Genomic DNA, 20,085 nt, shown 5'->3' with positions numbered 1-20,085 from the left:
TCTATTCCTCCCATAATGCCAGAACAATTATCCCGATCATTCCACTTTGCTTCTCAGAAACAGTTCCTGGCTTTCCTTGTGGCTGCTGGGAGAAGTCCAAATCTAACCGGCATTTGAGAGCCGCCTAAACCAACTTCTACCTTTTATTTTTTTCTAGTCATATTTTTCATTACACCTGTGTCAGAAATGTTCAGCTGTCCACCAAAATATATCATCTTCTTATGCCTGGGCATTTGGCTAGATTACATGTCCCAGCCCCCATTCAGTTCCATGTGACCACGTGACTAAGTTCTCATTAATGGAAGTAACCAGACTGAGGTGTGCCACCTCTGGGCTAGAACCTGGAACACGGTTATATGCCTCCTCCAAGCTTTCTTTCCCTTCTGCCAGCTGGAATCCAGATGTGGTCACCCAGCTTCACCCATGCCTATAAAGACCAGGTCCTAGGAGACAGAAGAGCTGCAAAGTGGAAGCAACCCAGGTCTCTAAATAAGAGTGAGGAAAAGACTTGTCCCAACTGTAGACAACTGCCCTACATTACCAGGCCAGCTGTCCTAGATTGCTATGTGAATGACAAATGGATTTCTTCTTAAGTCTCAGAATTTTGGGATTCTGCTCCAAGTAATACAATACTTTACACAAGTCCTTTGTTGTACCAGTGTTTGGTGCCAGAGCAAAGATAAACACTCTCTGGAAAAAAGAGAACACCCTGAAGCTTAAATTATCTCTACATTTTTTTTATACTATTGGTTTTTGGAGCAAGAGAATTCTCTGTTCTGCAGAACTGCCCCTCTCACTGCATCCATCATCTAAGGCCCACATAATGCTATCAGGCTCCCGCTAACATTTCCATCTGTCCCCTAGGCGAGTGGGGTCCTGTACCAGGGCAAGAACCACCATGCTTCTGACCATACTGACCCTGGTCCTGCCAGGCTTTTGTGCTTTTCTGCTTCCTTTGCGCATGACAATTGCTTTAGTTAATAGCATTCTACACAATAATTAAAATATTTTCTTTGTTTTGATCTGTTGCTTTCATTTAATTTTAAATTTCGCTTTATTTAATACCTGGTGTGATTTATGGTCTCTATACCTCTCAGAGTTTGTACAGAGGCAGATACTTGGAAGGATTTATAAGATGAAGCATAAAATCTTACAAAATCAGTCCTTGCCTGTTTGGTTCAATGTTTAGAGGAGCCGTGGGCAAACTATGGCCCGCGGGCCGGATCCGGCCCGTTCGGCTGTTCTATCCGGCCCGCGGAGCCGAAAGAGCGGAGGGTTCTCTTGCTCTCCCCTCCGCTCCTTTACTTTGAATTTATATTAGTTCACACAAACACTCCATCCATGCTTTTGTTCCGGCCCTCCGGTCCAGTTTAAGAACCCATTGTGGCCCTCGAGTCAAAAAGTTTGCCCACCCCTGGAGTGTCAGCCTTGGACTGAAGGGTCGCAGGTTCAATTCCCGGTCAAGGGCACTCACCCTGCCCGCCCGGTTGGGGTGTGTGCAGGAGGCAACCAATCCATGTGTCTCTCTCACAGTGAAGTTTCTCTCTGTCTCTACCCCACCCTTCCACTCTCTCTAAAACTCAATGGAGAAATATTGTCTGGTGAGGATAAAAATGAAAAAGGATTTGCAGAATCAGAATCATTTAAATGAGTACTGCACTTTTCCTTCTTGAAAGTGAACATGCTTGAAATACCTGCCATCCAGAAAATAGGTTAGGAAATTAAGGAAGGCTTAGTTCTTATGGTGAAAGTATACCAAGTAATCTGGATTAATACTCTGGTTGAGAACTTGGAAATCTATCTGATGGCATCAGAAAGCCAAGAAGGTAATACCTAACTAATTATGGAAACATGTAGAATGGGAAGGAAACCCAGAGAGATAAACCTGGTACTTGGGGACTCTTTTCCCTTAGGAATGGGGTGTCTGCTGATTTTAGAAAAAGTGGCTAAGGTGCTGAGAAGTTATCAACAGCCTCATTGACACAAGGGGGAAAAAATGAGTTTGAGGCTTACTGTGGGATGAGTGGTCTTGTAAAAAATCCCAGGCTTTAGTTGGGGGCTCTGAAGGACTATACTTAAGAGTACTGTGACCTGGAAACTATACTCTGAGGGACGGAAGCCCAGCTATAAATAATCCCTATTTCTGGAACTAGATTAAATGATCCCTAGACTCCTGTAAGAAAAATATAAGTTCTTTTTGGACAAAAATAAAATCATCTTGGAGCTTAAATTATCTCTATAACTTTTCATAGTGCTACTATGTCTAGCACTCAGTCAAAAACAATATAACACATTAAGGAGATTAGAAAACATCAATGAATACCACAAATATAAAAATACCCACAGGAGATCCAGAAAAGGGAATTATGAGATACAGACTTTAAATAACTACTTAAAAAAATAAAAGACAAGCTCAAGCATTCTACAGAAATTTGGAAACTATGAAAAAGTACCAAAAAAATTTTATAACTTAAAAGTATAATTGAAATTGGTAACTCATTAATAGGTTTAATAGCTTATTAGACTGAAAACTAAAATTGGATTTGGAAGAAAGGCTGGATAAAAAATCCAGTCTGAAGCAAAGAAATACAAAAGGATGAAAAACTCAGAATTGAAAGTAAGAGACTTAGGGAATACAATATGGAGGTATAACATATTAAGAGTTCCTAAAGGTAAAATTAGAAAAAATTTAGCATAGCCCAGCCAGCATGGCTCAGTGGTTGAGAGAGAATCACTGATAGGCTGCCTCCTTTACTCCCACACTGGTGATGGAGCCCACAACCCAGGTATGTTCTGTAACCGGGAATTGAACTGTGGCCTCCTGGTAATTTTTTAAATTAGCAATTACAATAGCTTCAAAAAATATCAAATACTGGGGAATATATCTAACAAATATACAGACGGCATCTTTGCAGAAATTTATAAAGCATCATTCAGAGACATTAGGGCCTAAGTAAATGAAGAGAAATACAATGATCATGGCTTGGAAGACTCAGTATTATGAAGAAGTTAATTCTCAAGCTGATCTATTGATTCAAAAAATATTTCATCAAAATCTGAATAAAAAAGAGTATTATTCTACCAGATACCAAAACTTGTAACATTAGAATACTTAAGACAATTTGGTACTGACACAAAGACAGACAAACAGACTAGAGGTTGACACAATTAAACTAAAGATGACACAAAAACTGTAAACAAGAGGAAGGAATGGATGGCATCAAGGATAGAGGGGGAAAATAATTTAGAAACACCTTCATGTGCACGAGGGCACTTCATTATGACCAAGATGACACTGGAGAGCAACGGGAAAGCATGATGTTTTCAAAGACTGAATTAGGTTAATGGATATTTATTTATATTGGGGGAAAATAAACTCCTAACTACAACAAGCACAAAATTCCATTCTAGGTTTAAATATGACAGGCATAACGATAAAGCTTAGAACAGCACTGTCCAATAGAACTTTCCATGATGACGAAAATGCAATATATCTGAACTGTTCAATGTGGTAGCCACAAGTTACAAGTGGCTATTAAGCACTTGAGAAGTATCACTGAAGAAGTGAATTTTTAATTTTTATTTCAATTCAACTGATTTAAATTAAACAGGCACATGTTGCTAGTGGCTACTATACTTTCAGTTCTGCAAGATTAACAGAGGGAATATGCTTATGAACTTGGAGCAAAGATTTCTCTCTTTTACATTACAGTCTCTGTCTGCTAAATCCAACATCTAGACTATCTCCAAGCTGGTTTCTACTGACTACTTTTCTTTTTACTTTTGTTTTTAAAATATGGGTCACATTTTCCTGTTTCTTTGTATGCCTAATGTTTTGGTGTGGTTTCTTTTTTTTTATTGTATAGTATAGGTCGTGGAAAATACAATATAAAGATTCCAGACTCTCTCATCTTCCTTTAAAATGGTTGACTTTTATGTTAGTAGACAGTTCAATTACTCAACGATCGCCTTGCTCTTGGCTAGGCTTGGTTTTGTGCTTTACGATAGCAGAGAAGTAGAAACCCAGGTGTTTCCCAAGCCCCCTCTCCCTTGGTAGGACTCAACTGTCTCCTCTGCAGATTTTCGTTGGGGCTTGGTTTTAGGCTTTGTTTCTGGGTTTAAGCAGGCTAGGTCTTACTCAATCTCGGGAAGAGTCCTACATTCTAAAGTTTGGCCTTTCTGGTGTCTCAGCAGAAGCCCAAGATGTTAATGAGGCCTTTCCACTCCGGCAGGGCCCGAACTCCGAGAGCCCAGCATTGCTTGCCCTCTACTGTGTGTGTTCTGCTTCCAACCCTGTAACAGTCTCTCTGTTAAACCTCTGGTAGCTTTGCCCCTTACATGTGCCGTGCATTGCTCACTTGCTGAGGACCCCACACCATCAATGAAATGGCTACTTTTAAATAAATGAGATATCCTTATCCTGAGACTAGAGAGAAAGTGAGAAATTAGATGTAGGAATAGCCATATATTTGAGAATGAGATCTTAATCTTCATGAAGCATAAAGCAATAATATAAAGGACAGAGTCAACAAAACTAAGGTTTTCCTTCTTTATTTTTCTGCTTAGTAGCATCATTAATAACATCCAAATAAATGTGAAATTCATGACTTAACAAAATCCAGGAAGAAAATAAATATTGTTTATAACTATTTCACATAGACCTTGCAATAATGGTATGGACTATTATTTTATCCAGGCCTTGAAGCTAAAACTAAGAACATGTAGACAATAGTTATCATTTAAATGAACTAAAAATACCTTCAAATATAAAGATAAAATGCTTACTTGGCTGACATGCACTGGTGTTAAAATTAAGTCCAGAACTCCAGACCAGCCAGCAAATACACCGAGCGGTATGGCATATGCTAAAGCAATCATCAAAAATCTCACGTTGCTGTGAAAGAGAAGTAAAAAATATTATTGCAGATTCAAACTCTAGAATTTAAACTTACTCATGAAAACAGTCATTTGAAAATTGGAACATTCGAATCAGAAATAAAAAATAGTTGTCAGTTGTTAATAAAATCAAAGTTCTTCAAATGTTTTATTTTTATAAGAATAGTCTTTTTTGTTCATATTATTTAAAATTGTCAATGTTTATTATATCGATGAATTACCAACATTATTTCATAGGATGACGTAGGTAGGTTCAGTTAAAAAAAAGCTCTATTTGAAAGGATAAATTACTGTTGCTTAGGTGAGTACTAGACTTATCAGGTGATCACTTTATAAGTTATATAAATGTCTAATCACTATATTGTACACCTGAAACTAATATAATATTATATGTCAACTGTAATTGAAAAATAAAAATTCAAATGTTAAAAAAATTATACTTTCTCCTTGAACAAGTTAGAAAAAAAGATTAAAAACAAATACATAATTTGTTAGTTTTACCATTTTCAGAGAGTAGTTTTAATTTTTGTTTTATTATTATCATTTGTTTTACTATTATTTTAAAAAATAATTATTTAATAGGCAATACAATTTAAATGGCTCACAACCAAACAGGTATAAAAATATGGGGAAAATATCTCCCTCTAATCCCTATTGCCCTCTTCCCACAATTACCAATGTTATCACTTTCTTTGGTAACTTCCCAGAAATATTACAAAACATACAAGCCGATAAAAAAAATATATTCCCCCCCAATCTTTTTACATAAATGATAGCATAGTACAACCATTTGCTGAATTTTACTTTTTCATTTTAAGTCTTAAAGCTCTTCCATAGTCAATACATACAGAGCTTCCTCATAGCTGCATAGTATTCCATTATATTGGTATATCATAATTTATTTATCCAGCTCCATACTATAATATAGACATATAATTTTACATTTTATATAATATGTAGTTTATGTTTTTATATTTATAACATAATTTTATTCCTTTGCTCTTCCTGTTGGAAGAAGGAAGCATCATTTATGAAGTAGTCTTGTAAAACCAAAGCAAAAGCAAAAACTTGAGTTAGAACATAGCTCTGGCTACAATTTGCAGGAAATACAAAGAACAGAGAAACATGGCAAACTACACCATAAAGAAGCAATCCCCAAAATCTAGACCCTGGAGACAAAAGAGTTGGCTCCTCAACAAATAAATTACAAGGGTACGAGAGAGAGAAGAAAGGAAACCTATAGATTGTAATGGATTTGAACCAACTGCAATATGTGAACCTAATTTGGGTGCTGATTCGAACAAATTGCTAAAAAATTTTATGACGTTTATGACAATTGGAAATATAAACAATGATGTAATATTAGTAAACTTTTTTTTTAAGTTTTTAGGTGTGATAATGGTACTATATTTGTGTTAAAGTGTCCCTATATTTTTAACATATATTACACATATTGAAATATTTATGGATGAAATGACTTGTCATCTGGGATTTGCTTCATGATACAGGAATGGGGGAAGTAGGTAAAGTAGAGCTGAAACAATATTAGCTATAAATAGGCAACTGTTGATATTGGGTTATGGGGATATCAAAGTTGAATTATTCTACCTTTGGATACTTCTATAAATTTCCCAAATAAAGTTATTTAAAAAAAACAAACCTTACCATGTTCAGTGAAAATAGTCAAAAATAATGAGATACTTAATGTGCCATCATTTAGATAAGTTAAACACAGATGCATTTAAAAATTACACATATTGAAAAAGCACACAGTCAGATACACATTAAATGCATTTGAAAGGTGGCCTGGTCAAGGGGAGGGGAGAGGAATGAAAGTGGGAAATATAAATAAAAGAATGAACAAGTAAATAAATGAGTAAATGTGTTCATGTGTCCTGAAGTAAATAACATGTTCAACTCAACTCTCCACCCTTAAAGTTTGAAAGGCAAAAACAACAACCACCGTCATCAAACATTAAACCAACACATAAAGGGAGAGAAATGTTTATATTAGGTTATACAGTTTAAATGCATATTAAGAGATGGGAATGGTATGAATAGTAAAAAAATAATTGTGGTGGAAACTTTAGCATATAACCATTGCTTCCCCTACCCCTTACCCCAGATAATGCAATTAATCTAGGGGAAAAAACCACAGTTATTCCAATGAATCCAGGAAATAATAAAGTAACCAGGGTTTCTTTGAAGGACCAGAGAAAATTTCAATTACATTGGTAAGCTAGGGGAATACAGCATGGCAGGCCCAAAGAACTCCCCTGAGGAAGCTCTGTATGTATTGACTATGGCGAGCCAAAAGTAGAAGCAAGCAATTCTGCAGAGTAAACAGTCGAATATGGGAGAGACAAAGGAATGTTAAGCATTAGTGAAAACGATTTATTTTTAATAGAGAAAAAAGATCTTACACTTTACAGTTTACACAGAAAATAAAGATCTTGACTCTGGGGCAATTAGAAGAAAACAGAGGGTAATCAGGGTGATAATTTTAAGTTGTTTTCCCTTGTCAGAACAATCTTTTATATAACTTCTTTCATTAAAATCAATCCTTCAATGACCCCTCATTTCCCACAGAATAGTCCAAAATTACTAATATGGCATAATATGACCCTAATCTACCTCTCTAACCTTATCTATTGCTATCTGATCTCTGGCTTGGCATAAAGAAAAACTTAAATAGCATTTTATTTCCAAAAAACCTATCATTTTAACTGTCATCTTATAAATGTATGCCACTGATAATAATTCAATTTAACTAATATTTCTGTTGTTGCTTATTATGTGGAAGGCAATGTACGAGGTGCTGTAAAGGTTTCAAAAACCTTTTACAGTGCTCCAGAGTAAGAAACATATTTTTACATTGTGACCTACCCATATATATGTACATATAGGTAGACTGAAACTCTCACAAAAGATATGTATCATTACTATAAATGATGCAATAATATTATTCTATTTTATTCTACTTTTTTTTAAAAAAAAGGTGCTAAAAAAAAAAAAAAAAGGTGCTCTACCTTCTTTCATTAGTTGGCTGTGAACCAAAGTTGAAAAAAAATGTTACATAGCTATGCTAACATAGTAGTCACTAGCCAGATGTGGCTATTAAACACTTGAAATGTGGCTAGTGCAACTTTAGAACTAATTTTAAATTTTAAATGCAACGTTTTTTCTTTGGTAGAACTACAATTCACTTTAACTACTGCACTGGGTAAGATACTGTAGTGTGCATGTTGTAGTATGTGTTGCTTCTAGTATTATAACCTGTCACTGACCTTCTTGGTGTCAGTGAACTAACTCAATTCTAAATATTTTTTTTACATTATAATATAACATTGTAATTTGCTTATCTAAATGTTTTATAGAGAAAAATATGAGACTGGAATAAAGTACACTGCAAATTTTGTAACCAATAGCAATTGCAATTTGCTGCAGCAGAGCAAAATGATGTCTGCTGTGTAAAACAAATTTTAAGATAATTAAGTGGATAATATTAAGAGACATGTTCAACAAATACACAGTGAATTTTATAAGTTTCCACAGAAATGAAGTGAAAGATCTTCAATTAAGGGCCAAACAATTGTCTGTAGAATGTAAGACCTTTAAAATAATATCACAGCCGAAACCGGTTTGGCTCAGTGGATACAGCATTGGCCTGCGGACTGAAGGGTCCCGGGTTCGTTTCTGGTCAAGGGCATGTACCTTGGTTGCGGGCACATTCCCAGTAGGGGGTGTGCAGGAGGCAGCTGATCGATGTTTCTCTCTCATCGATGTTTCTAGCTCTCTATCCCTTTCCCTTCCTCTCTGTAAAATATCAATAAAATATTTAAAATAATATCACAGATGTAATGATTCCAAGCTTGAAAAATTGCAGGTACGTATTTTTAACTTTAGATAAAATAGTGCAATATGTGAGACACTGCTCAATTGTTAATATAATAAAATTTAAATTCAGACCAAGTATGTCTAATGAAAATCTAGCATCTGAATTGAGATATGCTGTAAGTAAAATATACACCAGATTCCAAAGATTTTGTATGAATAAAAGAATATAAAATACCTCATTAATAATTTTTAATATGGATTACATGTTAAAATAATATTTTAGATATACTGGCTTAAATAAAATATACTACTAAAATTAATTTTTACCTATTTATTTTAATCTTTTTAAATGCAGTTACTATAAAATTTTAAATTACCTATTATGTGGCTCATATTATAATCCTACTAGAAGCCCGGTGCATGAAATTCGTGCAGGTAGGGTCTGTAGGCCTGGCTGGCGATCAGAGCTGATTGGGGACTTCCTTCCCCTGGCTGCGGACCGCCGGCCAGGGCCTTCCTTCGTTCCGTGCTGCCCCCTGGTGGTCAGCGCACGTCATAGCGAGCGGTCAAACTCCCGGCTGGTCGAACTCCCAAGGGGACAATTTGCATATTCGCCTTTTATTATATAGGATTAGGTAATATTACTGTGGACAAAAAGACATCGTTTTGACTACAGGGTCTTACCATCTGGTGGGAGAGGAGGACTAGAAAAGAAAGAACCAACCAGAGAAAGTTGCTAATGAATCACTAAAAAATTATTATAACAAACTGGGGGAAAAATTCAAAAGCTAAGTTCTAATGACCCAACTGAAAATCATAATCACCAGTGATGGTCTATATATCCAAAGAATCGAGTTCAGTACTGTTGCATTTGAGCCTTCAAGGGCAGAATTTAATCTAGTTACATTTAAATTATACCAATAAAAAAAAATGTTAAGTTTCTTGCCCTAACCGGTTTGGCTCAGTGGATAGAGCGTCAGCCTGTGGACTGAAGGGTCCCAGGTTCGATTCCGGTCAAGGGCATGTACCTTGGTTGCAGGCACATCCCCAGTAGGGGGTGTGTAGGAGGCAGCTGATTGATGTTTCTCTCTCATCGATGTTTCTAACTCTCTATCCCTCGCCCTTCCTCTCTGTAAACAATCAATAAAATATATTTTTAAAAAAATGTTAAGTTTCTCAAAGTATGATCATACTGGATGCATATAAATAAACATTATTTATTTTATTAACTTTTTATTTTAATGTGTATTAAGAAATACAAAATGGCCTGACCAGTGTGGCTCAGTGGTTGAGTGGTAACCTATGAACCAGGAGGTCATGGTTTGATTCCCGGTCAGAGTACATGCCCAGGTTGCTGTTTCTATCTCTCTCTCTCCTTCTCCCTTCCTCTCTGAAATCAATAAAAATATATTTTTTAAAAAAAGAAATACAAATGAATAAAAAGAATTTACATAATAGGAAAAATATAATAAACACATAAAACCCATGATTTCACAGATACTATTATGTGATATGGCTCCTTATAAAAGAAATTATTTAAATGAAAGATTTAATTTTTAAAATGTTAAATAAATAACAATAGAGATAGAGAAGGGAAAAATTATGGAGGTTTTTGTTTTGGGCAACTTTTTAAGATAGATTTCTGATAGGAAGTCCTATTAAAGTATTTAATCCATTTTTATCAATTATTTACAACCTGATTAATAGATTGCTGAAAAATTACTATTTTAAATTATCTTAAATAAATGTGGAATTATTTTTAAAGGTGCTAGTCAAAACCACTCAGTAATTCTAAATACATTTACCTTAATAATCTACAAAAGCTTCGCCGATAACTCAGTCGCTGGCTAGCTGCAGCAACACTGGGAGGAAGGGGAGGCCGGGGTGGGAAATAAGCGAGAGTTGCAGAAAATATTAAGCAGACCACTCCAAATTCTGAAAAAAAAAAAAAAAAAAAAAAAAAAAGTGAAATGTTAACCAGATGACACAAACAGTTCAACATTTCAAGTATTACTTATCTAACAAATATTTACTGAGCATCAACTAACCACTAGGCCTATGAAAATAGGCAAAATATAGTACCTAACCCAAATAGCTCAGCCTTGTGAGAAACCTATGTCAAGATACACATTTCAGCAGGTCATAGGTAAGAAGTCCTACTGTAAGCAATGAAGTGTGGTGGTACTATGGTGCACTATACAGACAAAAAGATTGAGGCAGTAAGCAAAGGTTGCTCTATGGAGAAAAGGGAGGGGGCTGGGTAAAGGGGGGCAAAGAGGGAGGAAGGGAGAACATCTGTAAATGTACCAACAGCAACAGAAAAAATTTTCCTCATCTCCCCAAAAATACCACCTTTCCCATTAGCAGTGACTCTCCGCCCCACCCTCATCCTCCCCAGCTTGTGGAAACTGCTAATCTATTTTCTATCCCTGTGGCTGTGCCTTTTCTGAATATTTCATATAAAAATATAGATATAATGAAAAAAAAACCCCACAGTACTGAACTGTAAGAGATTTTGAAACAGGTCTGGGATGGTTGTCTAATAAACATGGTCCTCATGAATAAAAAATATGAGTAAATATGTAAGAAGAGATCAGGAGGTTTGTTTGATCAATGATATGATATTCTGATGTAGGACAGATTCAATTTACAGGCTATATGGGAAATTTGAACAGAACAGGAAAGCATACAAAAATAAGAAACCAAGAGACAGAAAGTAAAATTTATAAACACAAGACTAGCTACTACAGAATATTAAACAATCAGAATTAAAATGAATATCGCAACAATCTTAGTTTGGCATTATCACAGGAGGGAAGGTCTCTAGTTATCCCGATTATTCCCTCCAGAGATCTGTCTCCTAGAAGTCCCACCTTTTGTTAGCTGTGCTTAATTTAGTAGAAATGTCTGGGAGCCTTAAAGTATATACCTGTCTATGCTATTAATTAACTTGGAATTTGAATGAATCACTTACTCTTTCTGGGCCAATAAAGGGTTTGGGTTAAGTGATTTCCAGAGGACCTTTCAGTAGGATAATTCTAATTCTAGGACTATATTCTTAGCAAAAAAATACAACATTCTTATGACACTTAGCCACAGATAATATCTTTATTCTATGTCAATCTGAGAAGCAACTAAAGTTAATGAACTGTTTTAATTTATAGTTCTTTTATTTATTAGTAACAATGAATGAGCATCTATAATAATAAAAGCATAAGATGCTAATTAGACTGGACATCCTTCCGCAGCCGTGGGATCGAGGATCCAGGCCGCCGCCATGCATGGCTGCGAGGAAGGGAACCAGGCAGCTGCAGTGGCTGCAAAAGCCTACTCTTGCACCAATTTCGTGCATCAGACCTCTAGTCTTCTATACGCTTATTGGCCACTTGTATTTATTTTACTGTGGTTGCCTTGTTCCTATTCTTTGCCCATATTTCAACCGGCATTTTTGTAAACAGCTTGAGATATAATTCACATAATATACAATTTACACTTTTAAAGTGCACAATTAAATGGTTTTTAGTATATTCACAATTGTGCAACCATCACCTTAATCAATTTTAGAACTTTTTCATCATCCCAAAAAAGAAACTCTGTATTCATTACCTGCATAAATATCCCAGGCCTAGGTTACCATTAATCTACTTTCAGTGTCTATGGATGAGTATTATGGAGATATCTTATAAACGAAATCATATAATTTGGGTTTTTTTATGACTGGCTCCTTTCACTGGCATGTTCTCAAGGTTCATTCATGTCAGAGCATATATCAGTACTTTATTCTTTTTTTGCCAAGTAACATTCCACTGAGTAGATATACCACATTCTTAATCCACGTAATTGACAGACATTTTGGACTGTTTCTACATTTAGGTCATCCTATATAATAAAGAGGTAATATGCAAATTGACCATCACGCCCTCACACAAGATGGCTGCCCCCATGTGGTCACAAGATGGCCGCCACAAGATAGCCGGCAGGGGAGGGCAGTTGTGGGCAATCAAGCCAGCAGGAGAGGGCAGTTAGGGGTGACCAGGCCAGCAGGGGAGGTCAGTTGGGGTGACCAGGCCTACAGGGGAGGGCAGTTGGGGGCGACCAGGCCTGTAGAGGAGGACAGTTGGGGGCAATCGGGCCAGCAGGGGAGCAGTTAGGCGTCGATCAGGCTGGCAAAGGAGTGGTTAGGGGGTGATCAGGCTGGCAGGCAGAGGCAGTTAGGGGCAATCAGGCAGGCAGGCAGGCGAGCGGTTGGGAGCCAGCAGTCCCAGATTGTGAGAGGGATGTTGTGGGATCGGGTCTAAACCAGCAGACATCCCCCGAGGGGTCCCAGATTGGAGAGGGTGCAGGCTGGGCTGAGGGGACCCCCTCCCATGCACAATTTCGTGCACCGGGCCTCTAGTTATGAATACCACTACTTTGAACATTCATGTACAATTTTTTGCACAGATGTGTTTTCATCTTACTTGGGTATATACCTAGAAATGAAATTACTGGGTCATATGGCAATTTCTGTTTAACATTTTGAGGAATTGCCAAAATGTTTCCAAAGTGGCATTTTATATTTCTACTAGCAAGGTATAAGGGTTCCAATGTATCATTTCTCCACTTTCTCACCAACACTTATTTTCAATTTGATTGATTATAGCCACCCTATTGGGTGTGAAGTTTATCTCATTATGGCTTTCATTTGCATTTCCCCAATGACTAATGACAGTGAGCATATTTTTCAGGTGCTTGATGGCTATTTTTATATTTTCTTTAGATAAATGTCTATTCAGTAGTCCTTTGCCCATTTTTTAATTTGGTTGTTTATCTTTCTGTTGTTGAATTGTAAGTTTTAAAAAATATATTCTGGTTAAAAGCTCCTTATTAGATACGTAATTTGCAACTATTTTCTTCCATTCTATGGATTATCTTCTCAGTTTGTAGATGGTGTCCTTTGAAGCACAAAAGTTTTAACTTCGATGAAATACAATTTACATATTTTTTTCTATTGTAATTTGTGCTTTTGGTGTCTTTTATAAAAAGGCTTTGACTACCCCAAGGACATGAAGATTTACTCCTATCTCGTCTTATATAAGTTAATTGTTTTAGCTCTCACATTTAAGTCCACGATCAATTTTGAGTTCATTTGTGTATGGTGTAAGAAAGGGGATCAAATGGATTCTTTTGCATGTGGATATCCAGTTATTCCAGTATTGCTCATTGAAAAGACTTTTCCTTCCCCCATTGAACTGTCTTCGCACTCTCCTGAAAAATCAATTGCACATAAATTATGCAACAGTTTATTTTTTGGAATCTCACTTCTGTTCCATTGACTTATATGTTTATCCTTATGCCAGTAGAATTCTGTTTTGATTGGCATAGCTTTGTAGTAACTTTTGAAATTGGGAAGTGTGAGTTCTCCAACTTTGTTCTTTTTCAAGATTATTTTGGCTATTCTAGGTCCCTTGAATTTCCATATAAACTTTAGAATCAGCTTGTCAGTTTCTGCAACAAAGGAAGCCAAATATTATTTGGGCTTGCACTGAATTTGTAAATAAATTTGGGGATATTAGCATCTTCACAACACTAAGTTTTCACATGGGATCTTTTTCCATTTCTTTAGGTCTTCTTTCATTTTTTCCAACAGTGTTTTGTAGTCTTTCAGAGTGCAAGTTTTACCTTATTTTGTTAAACTTATTCATAAATATTTTATTCTTTTTGAGGCTATTGTAAATTGCATTGTTTTCCTAATTTCATGTTTGGATTATTCATTGCTAATGTACAGAAATACAATTGATCTTTATATATTAATCTTGTATCCTAAAACTTTTTTTGGAATAAACTTGTTCATTCTTACTGAACTTGTTTTTTAGCTCTAATATGTTTTGAATGGATTACAGGGGATTTTTTATATTCAAGATCATACCATTTTCAAAAGAGATAGCTTTGCTTTTTCCTTTCTGATCTAAAATGCCTTTTATTTCATTTTCTCAGTGATCCTGGTTAGAACCTCCAACACAATGTTAAGCAGACATAGCAAGAGTGGACATACTTATCTTGTTCCTGATCTCGAGGTAAATGCATTCAGACTTTGACCAATAACTATGATCTTATCTGTGGATTTTTCATATATGTCCTTTATAGACATTGCAAAAATAGACATCCTTGTCTTATTCCTGATCTCAGGGGGAATGCATTCAGTCTTTGACCAATAACTATGATCGTATTTGTGGGTTTTTCATACATGCCCTTTATTAGGTTGAGAGAGCTCCTGTATCTATTTCTGATTTGTTGAGTGTTTTTATCTTGAAAGGGTGTTGGATTTGTGAAATGCTTTTTTTTTTTTCATCTTTTAAGATGATCGCATGGTTTTTCTCCTTTATTCTACTGATATGGCATATTACATTAGTTGAGTTTTGAATGTTCAAACAACCATGCATTCCAGAAATAAATCCTATTTAGTCATGGCATATAATCCTTTGTATATGTTGCTGAATTTGGTTTGCTAGTATTTTTTTCAGGACTGTGGCTCTATATACCTAAGAGATATTAGTCTATTAGTCTATATTTCACCTATGATGTGTTTGGAATAATTCCGTGTAAGAATCATTAATGTTTTAAGGTAGCAATTCTAGCAAATATTTTTAATGGAATGAGGGTTTTGGGATAATATTTCAGGAAGGCAGGTTGGCAAATATAAAAGCAATGAAGAAATAACAGGGAAGTTGTGAGTAGGTTATCTGCTATACACAAAAGTACCTAAAATCAAATCATTTGAAGATATAATCATTGCTTACATTTTCAATAAAAAGGATGATATAACTGAAATAAAGTTTAAAATTTGTTTCACCTGCTTTGTGTTTTATTTATTTACTTATTTAATTTTTACATTTCAATTTTTTTCCTTTAGTAGGAGTAAGGTGGGTTAAATGCTTTATATGCTGCCACTATTTCTGTTTTCACTTGTATTCCCTTCAAACCATATTTTGAAATGTAAATCTCACCATGTAATTCTCTAGCATAAATTCTTCAGAGTATGGCCACTACGGAAAACGTGGTGAATTTCAAACCCTTTAGTCCTGTTTAGAAGGCTTACAGGGCCTGGCTTACTTCATCTACTCTCACCACACCTAAGCCACTCTGGGCTTTAAGTTGCTTGAATGTAGTACACTCTCTCCCCTTACTGGGCTTCTCCTCCATGGTTCTCTCTCTGGTATATTCTTCCTCCTGCCTATTATACTTGGCTAACTCTCTGCCATCCCTCAGGTTCCAACTTAGATGCTAGATCTCTGGGAAGCTCTACTTGACCTCCAAAATCTGGGTTAGGTGTTCCACTTCTCAGCTCTTAGAACAAGCGTAGGCCTTTGGTTATAGTACTTACCACCCTCTTTTACAACTGTTTGCTTTCCTGCTTGTATCCTTTGGGACACTATACGTTCTATGAGAAGAGGAACCATATTTACCAGTACCTCAGTGCCTAGCACAGTGATAGATATATAGGAATTCAAAATACAGCTGTCAAATTAATCAGTGAATAAATTAATTCAAAGTTTATTATAATCTGGTCCCTTATCTTTCCAGTCTCATTTTCTGCCACTTGCTATCTAAACCTAATCACAAATATTGAACCTACTGTAGACATACCAAATTACATGCAGTTCCCTAGACATATTGCATTCTCTAATCTCTATCTTTGTGATTGCTGTTCCTTCTATGCACAATACCCTTAACTCACTTAAGCATTTGGTGAACTCCTATAAAATTCCTAATTTTGTTTATCACAATCTTGGTGAAGGCTTCCCTGCCTCCTCAAATTCTATCCAAACTCAGGCTGGTTAGGCCCTCCAAGGTCTGTACATCTCTATTTCCTTCATCAATGATCTTACCAATTGCCAGTGCTTAGCACAGTGCTTGATATATAGTAAACACTTATTATTAAAAGTTTTCTGAATGCAGAAGGAAACAATAAGCATGCATATGGGGAAAGGGAATATATTTAAGGAGACCTATAGGAGACTGTAACGTAAGAGTGGACTACGGCTTGGCTCTAGAAATAAAGAAAAAGGATATAAGAGAATGTATTGGAAAGGTCTTTATCCCTTATTAATAGACTAAACATACAGAAGGTAGGAAATGAAGAAAAGAATAAATTGTAGGTGACCTAGGTTTATTAGATTAGAGAACATGGCCAATAAAGGGGAAATTGCAAAGGAAGAAATGGGCTTAACACCTACCAATAGATGCTTAAATAATGTTCATTGTTTTTCACGATATTTAGTTTTATATACTGACTAGAGGCCCAGTGCACGAAATTCGTGCACTCAGGGTGGGGGGATCCCTCAGCCCGGCCTATGTCCTCTCGCATTCCGGGAGCCATCAGTGGAACATCCTTAGTGCTGCCACAGAGGCAGGAGAGGCTCCCGCCACCACCGCTGTGCTCGCCAGCCGCAAGCCTGGCTTCCGGCTGACCGGCACTCTCCCTGCGGGAGCACACTGACCACCAAGGGGCAGCTCCTGCATTGAACATCTGCCCCCTGGTGGTCAATGCGCATCACAGCGACCAGTCATTCTGCTGTTCAGTCGATTTGCATATTAGTCTTTTATTATATAGAACTAGAGGCCCGATGCACAAAGATTCGTGCAAGAATGGGCCTTCCTTCCCCTGGCTGCCGGCACTGCCTTCACTCTGGCCAGAGCAGTCTTTCCGCTTCGGCCCGGAGCCGCCTTTCTGCCTTCCCACACTGCCCAGAGGCCCGAAGTGGCTGGGGTGGTGCGGAACACCTGTGTCATCACCATGGTGACGATGCCAGCGTCCTGCCCCTGGCCACTCGGCGCCTGCATATGCAAATTAACCTGCCATCTTTGTTGGGTTAATTTGCATACTCACTCCTGATTGGCTGGTGAGCATCGCAAAGGTACGGTCAATTAGCATGTTACTCTTTTATTAGGTAGATAAGATACCTAGAAAAGAGATTCAAAGTTTTACACTGAGCTTAATTGTAAGTGGGTGGGAAGAGTAAGAAATAACCTTCCATGTAGCAAGAATACATTTGAAACTTAACTTCCTAGAAAGGGTAAGTTTCAGATAGGCCTCTCCATCCTATATAATAAAACCCTAATATGCAAATTGACTGAACCGCCGAATGACCAGTCGCTATGATGCGCACTGACCACCAGGGGGCAGACGCTCAATGCAGGAGCTGCCCCCTGGTGGTTAGTGTGCTCCCACAGGGGAAGCTCTGCTCAGCCTGAAGCCGGGCTCATGGCTGGCGAGCACAGCGGAGGTGTGACGGGAACCTCTCTGCCTCCGGGGCAGCACTCCTAAGCCGGCAGGCAGACATCCCCCGAGAGGTCCTGGACTACGAGAGGGCATAGGCCAGACTGAAGGACCCTCCCCCGCAGTGCACAAATGTCTAGTATTATGTAACAAAGAAAGCACATATATGCATATGTATATATTAGCCCTCTTAAGTATTTCATAAGTGATCTGGTATACAAAAGCAGAGTGAAGATGACTGGGATAAAAGACAAAATATAACAGGAAGAAAATAAACTTCAAAATACCTGCATATAATACAGTCTCTATTCGGTCTTTAATGTGGGCCCTGCTATTCTCGGATGCAAGAAGAGGCGACGTGCCATTGGGAGCTGGAACAAGAAGTGGTCCAACTAAAAAAGCACATGCTCCACCGAGATAACTGAGCATGGATGCGATAGCTGTGGCAGTGGCCCGTTCATCTGCAGAAAACCACGTTGTGGACAGGAATGGAGCTGCATTCATTACGGTTGGGCCTGCCAATCCATTTAAAAGCTGTCCTCCATGGATTAGTCTGGAATTAAACAAATTAAAAGGCTGTGAGGTAGGTGAAGCAGGCATTTTCTAGACAAGACAGTAGCCAAACAGCAGTTAATTAAGGCAATAAGAATACATATCTGTAAATAATATTCCACACCTGAAGGGTAAAGAATGTTGACTCTCTCTGAGGAAGTTTAAATACAGTAATTAGTTACCCCTTATTCATTTCACAAATATTTACTGAAGCCTATGATTTATGCAACACGCCAAACTAAGACTTCCAAATAATCTTGTGTCATTTGTTATAACAACACTATGTGGAAGCTATTATTATCCCCATTTATTGAGATGTGAGAGCTTCACTGAGAAAGAATAAGAAACTTGCCCACGTGCTAACAGGCAAAGCAAAACCCATACTCACAAAGAGACCTAGTAAGTGCTACCAGCCCTACAAATAACACAGTTATTAATGAGCTCCACATTTCATGCCTACTCTGTACCAAGTGACAGAATTACAGACAGAAAAAGTCATCACAGAACCTTCTAATAGAAGAGGAATTAGTGGAGGAATCAGATGACGTGATCTGTAACTAACTAGCTGAATGGCACCGGGTAACCTCTGTGGGAGTCCCTTTCTTCTCCCGTAAAATGAGGGGTTAGGTTACGTAAGCAGGTACTAAGCCCCTGTTAGGTTAAGGGACTGTCATCACAGGATCGCTAGGTCCCTCTGGTTCTAGTTCTCTGGCTGACATGACTTGTAAGGGTTGGTGAAGAGTAGTTTCTTCCATTCCACGTGTTCTCTTGCCCACCTTTTCTCAGCATTCTATTCAGTGCTTCATCCTGCTCTTTGCTGAGCAAACCTTTTCCCAACATTTCTCTTTCCATCCCCAACATACACATTCACATTATGAATAGCCTTGAAGAAGAAGCCAGAAGTCCAAAAAAGGAGGTGAGTCCACCTCTTCTGCCTTAAAGGTAAAGGGAAGGGCAGCGACAGTATATGTAACATATACATGATAGTAATGACTTTTTTTTTTTTTGCTTGTTTTGCCTTTTAATCACATGGGCGTCAAATCCTCTCTATGAAGAATTGCCACCATAAGTTACTTACTTAAAGGTTTCTGAATGCAGAAGGAAGTAACAAACAAGTATTGGAAAGAGAGGTAGGGCCTTAATGTAGAAGCATAAGTGAGTGGGAGGTAAAATATGTGAATTAGGCCTGCTCACATCTTTGTAAATGTTGGAAAAATTATTTTAAGGCAAAATAGTTTCACGTGTCATTATTAAATTAATGCAACTAAAGACATTTTAAAATCTTCTTGTGTAAGGGGAACTATTTTCTAGATGACAAAAATAATTTAGTGTTTATAAACTGAATGCCTCCTCCAAAAGTCAGTGGATCCCAAGCTGTCACACAGCAATTTCATCATAAAAGTATTCTTGAAACAATCACTAAGTGGTTTTAATCATGACTCCCTTAATCATTACTCCCTTAATCATGACTCGTGATGGCGCAACAATCAGACAGCGCAGGATGGCTCATACAGGTAACTGCTTTGATATTTAATACTTTT

General features: G+C 37.3%; 1 protein-coding gene across 3 annotated transcripts in view; it reads right to left on the bottom strand.

Moving 5' to 3' along the window:
* SLC49A4 (solute carrier family 49 member 4) overlaps positions 1–20,085 on the bottom strand; it is an 83,011-nt gene that overhangs the window by 44,163 nt on the left and 18,763 nt on the right. For all 3 annotated transcript variants that reach the window (XR_013959912.1, XM_080655727.1, XM_080655728.1), the window contains exons 3-5: positions 18,280–18,545; positions 10,539–10,668; positions 4,786–4,894 (exon numbers count right to left, since the gene is read on the bottom strand). Coding sequence is in view for 2 of the 3 variants with exons in the window: in XM_080655727.1 (XP_080511853.1) it covers positions 4,786–4,894; positions 10,539–10,668; positions 18,280–18,545 (505 nt within the window). In the remaining variant the exon portion in view is untranslated. The remainder of the gene's footprint in view (positions 1–4,785; positions 4,895–10,538; positions 10,669–18,279; positions 18,546–20,085) is intronic.

This window comes from Plecotus auritus, assembly GCF_963455305.1.
Source record: "Plecotus auritus genome assembly, chromosome: 2".
Taxonomy (NCBI): Eukaryota; Metazoa; Chordata; class Mammalia; order Chiroptera; family Vespertilionidae; genus Plecotus; species Plecotus auritus.
The sequence above is the reverse complement of the archived record's forward strand: the minus strand, read 5'-3'. Positions and strand labels throughout refer to the sequence as shown.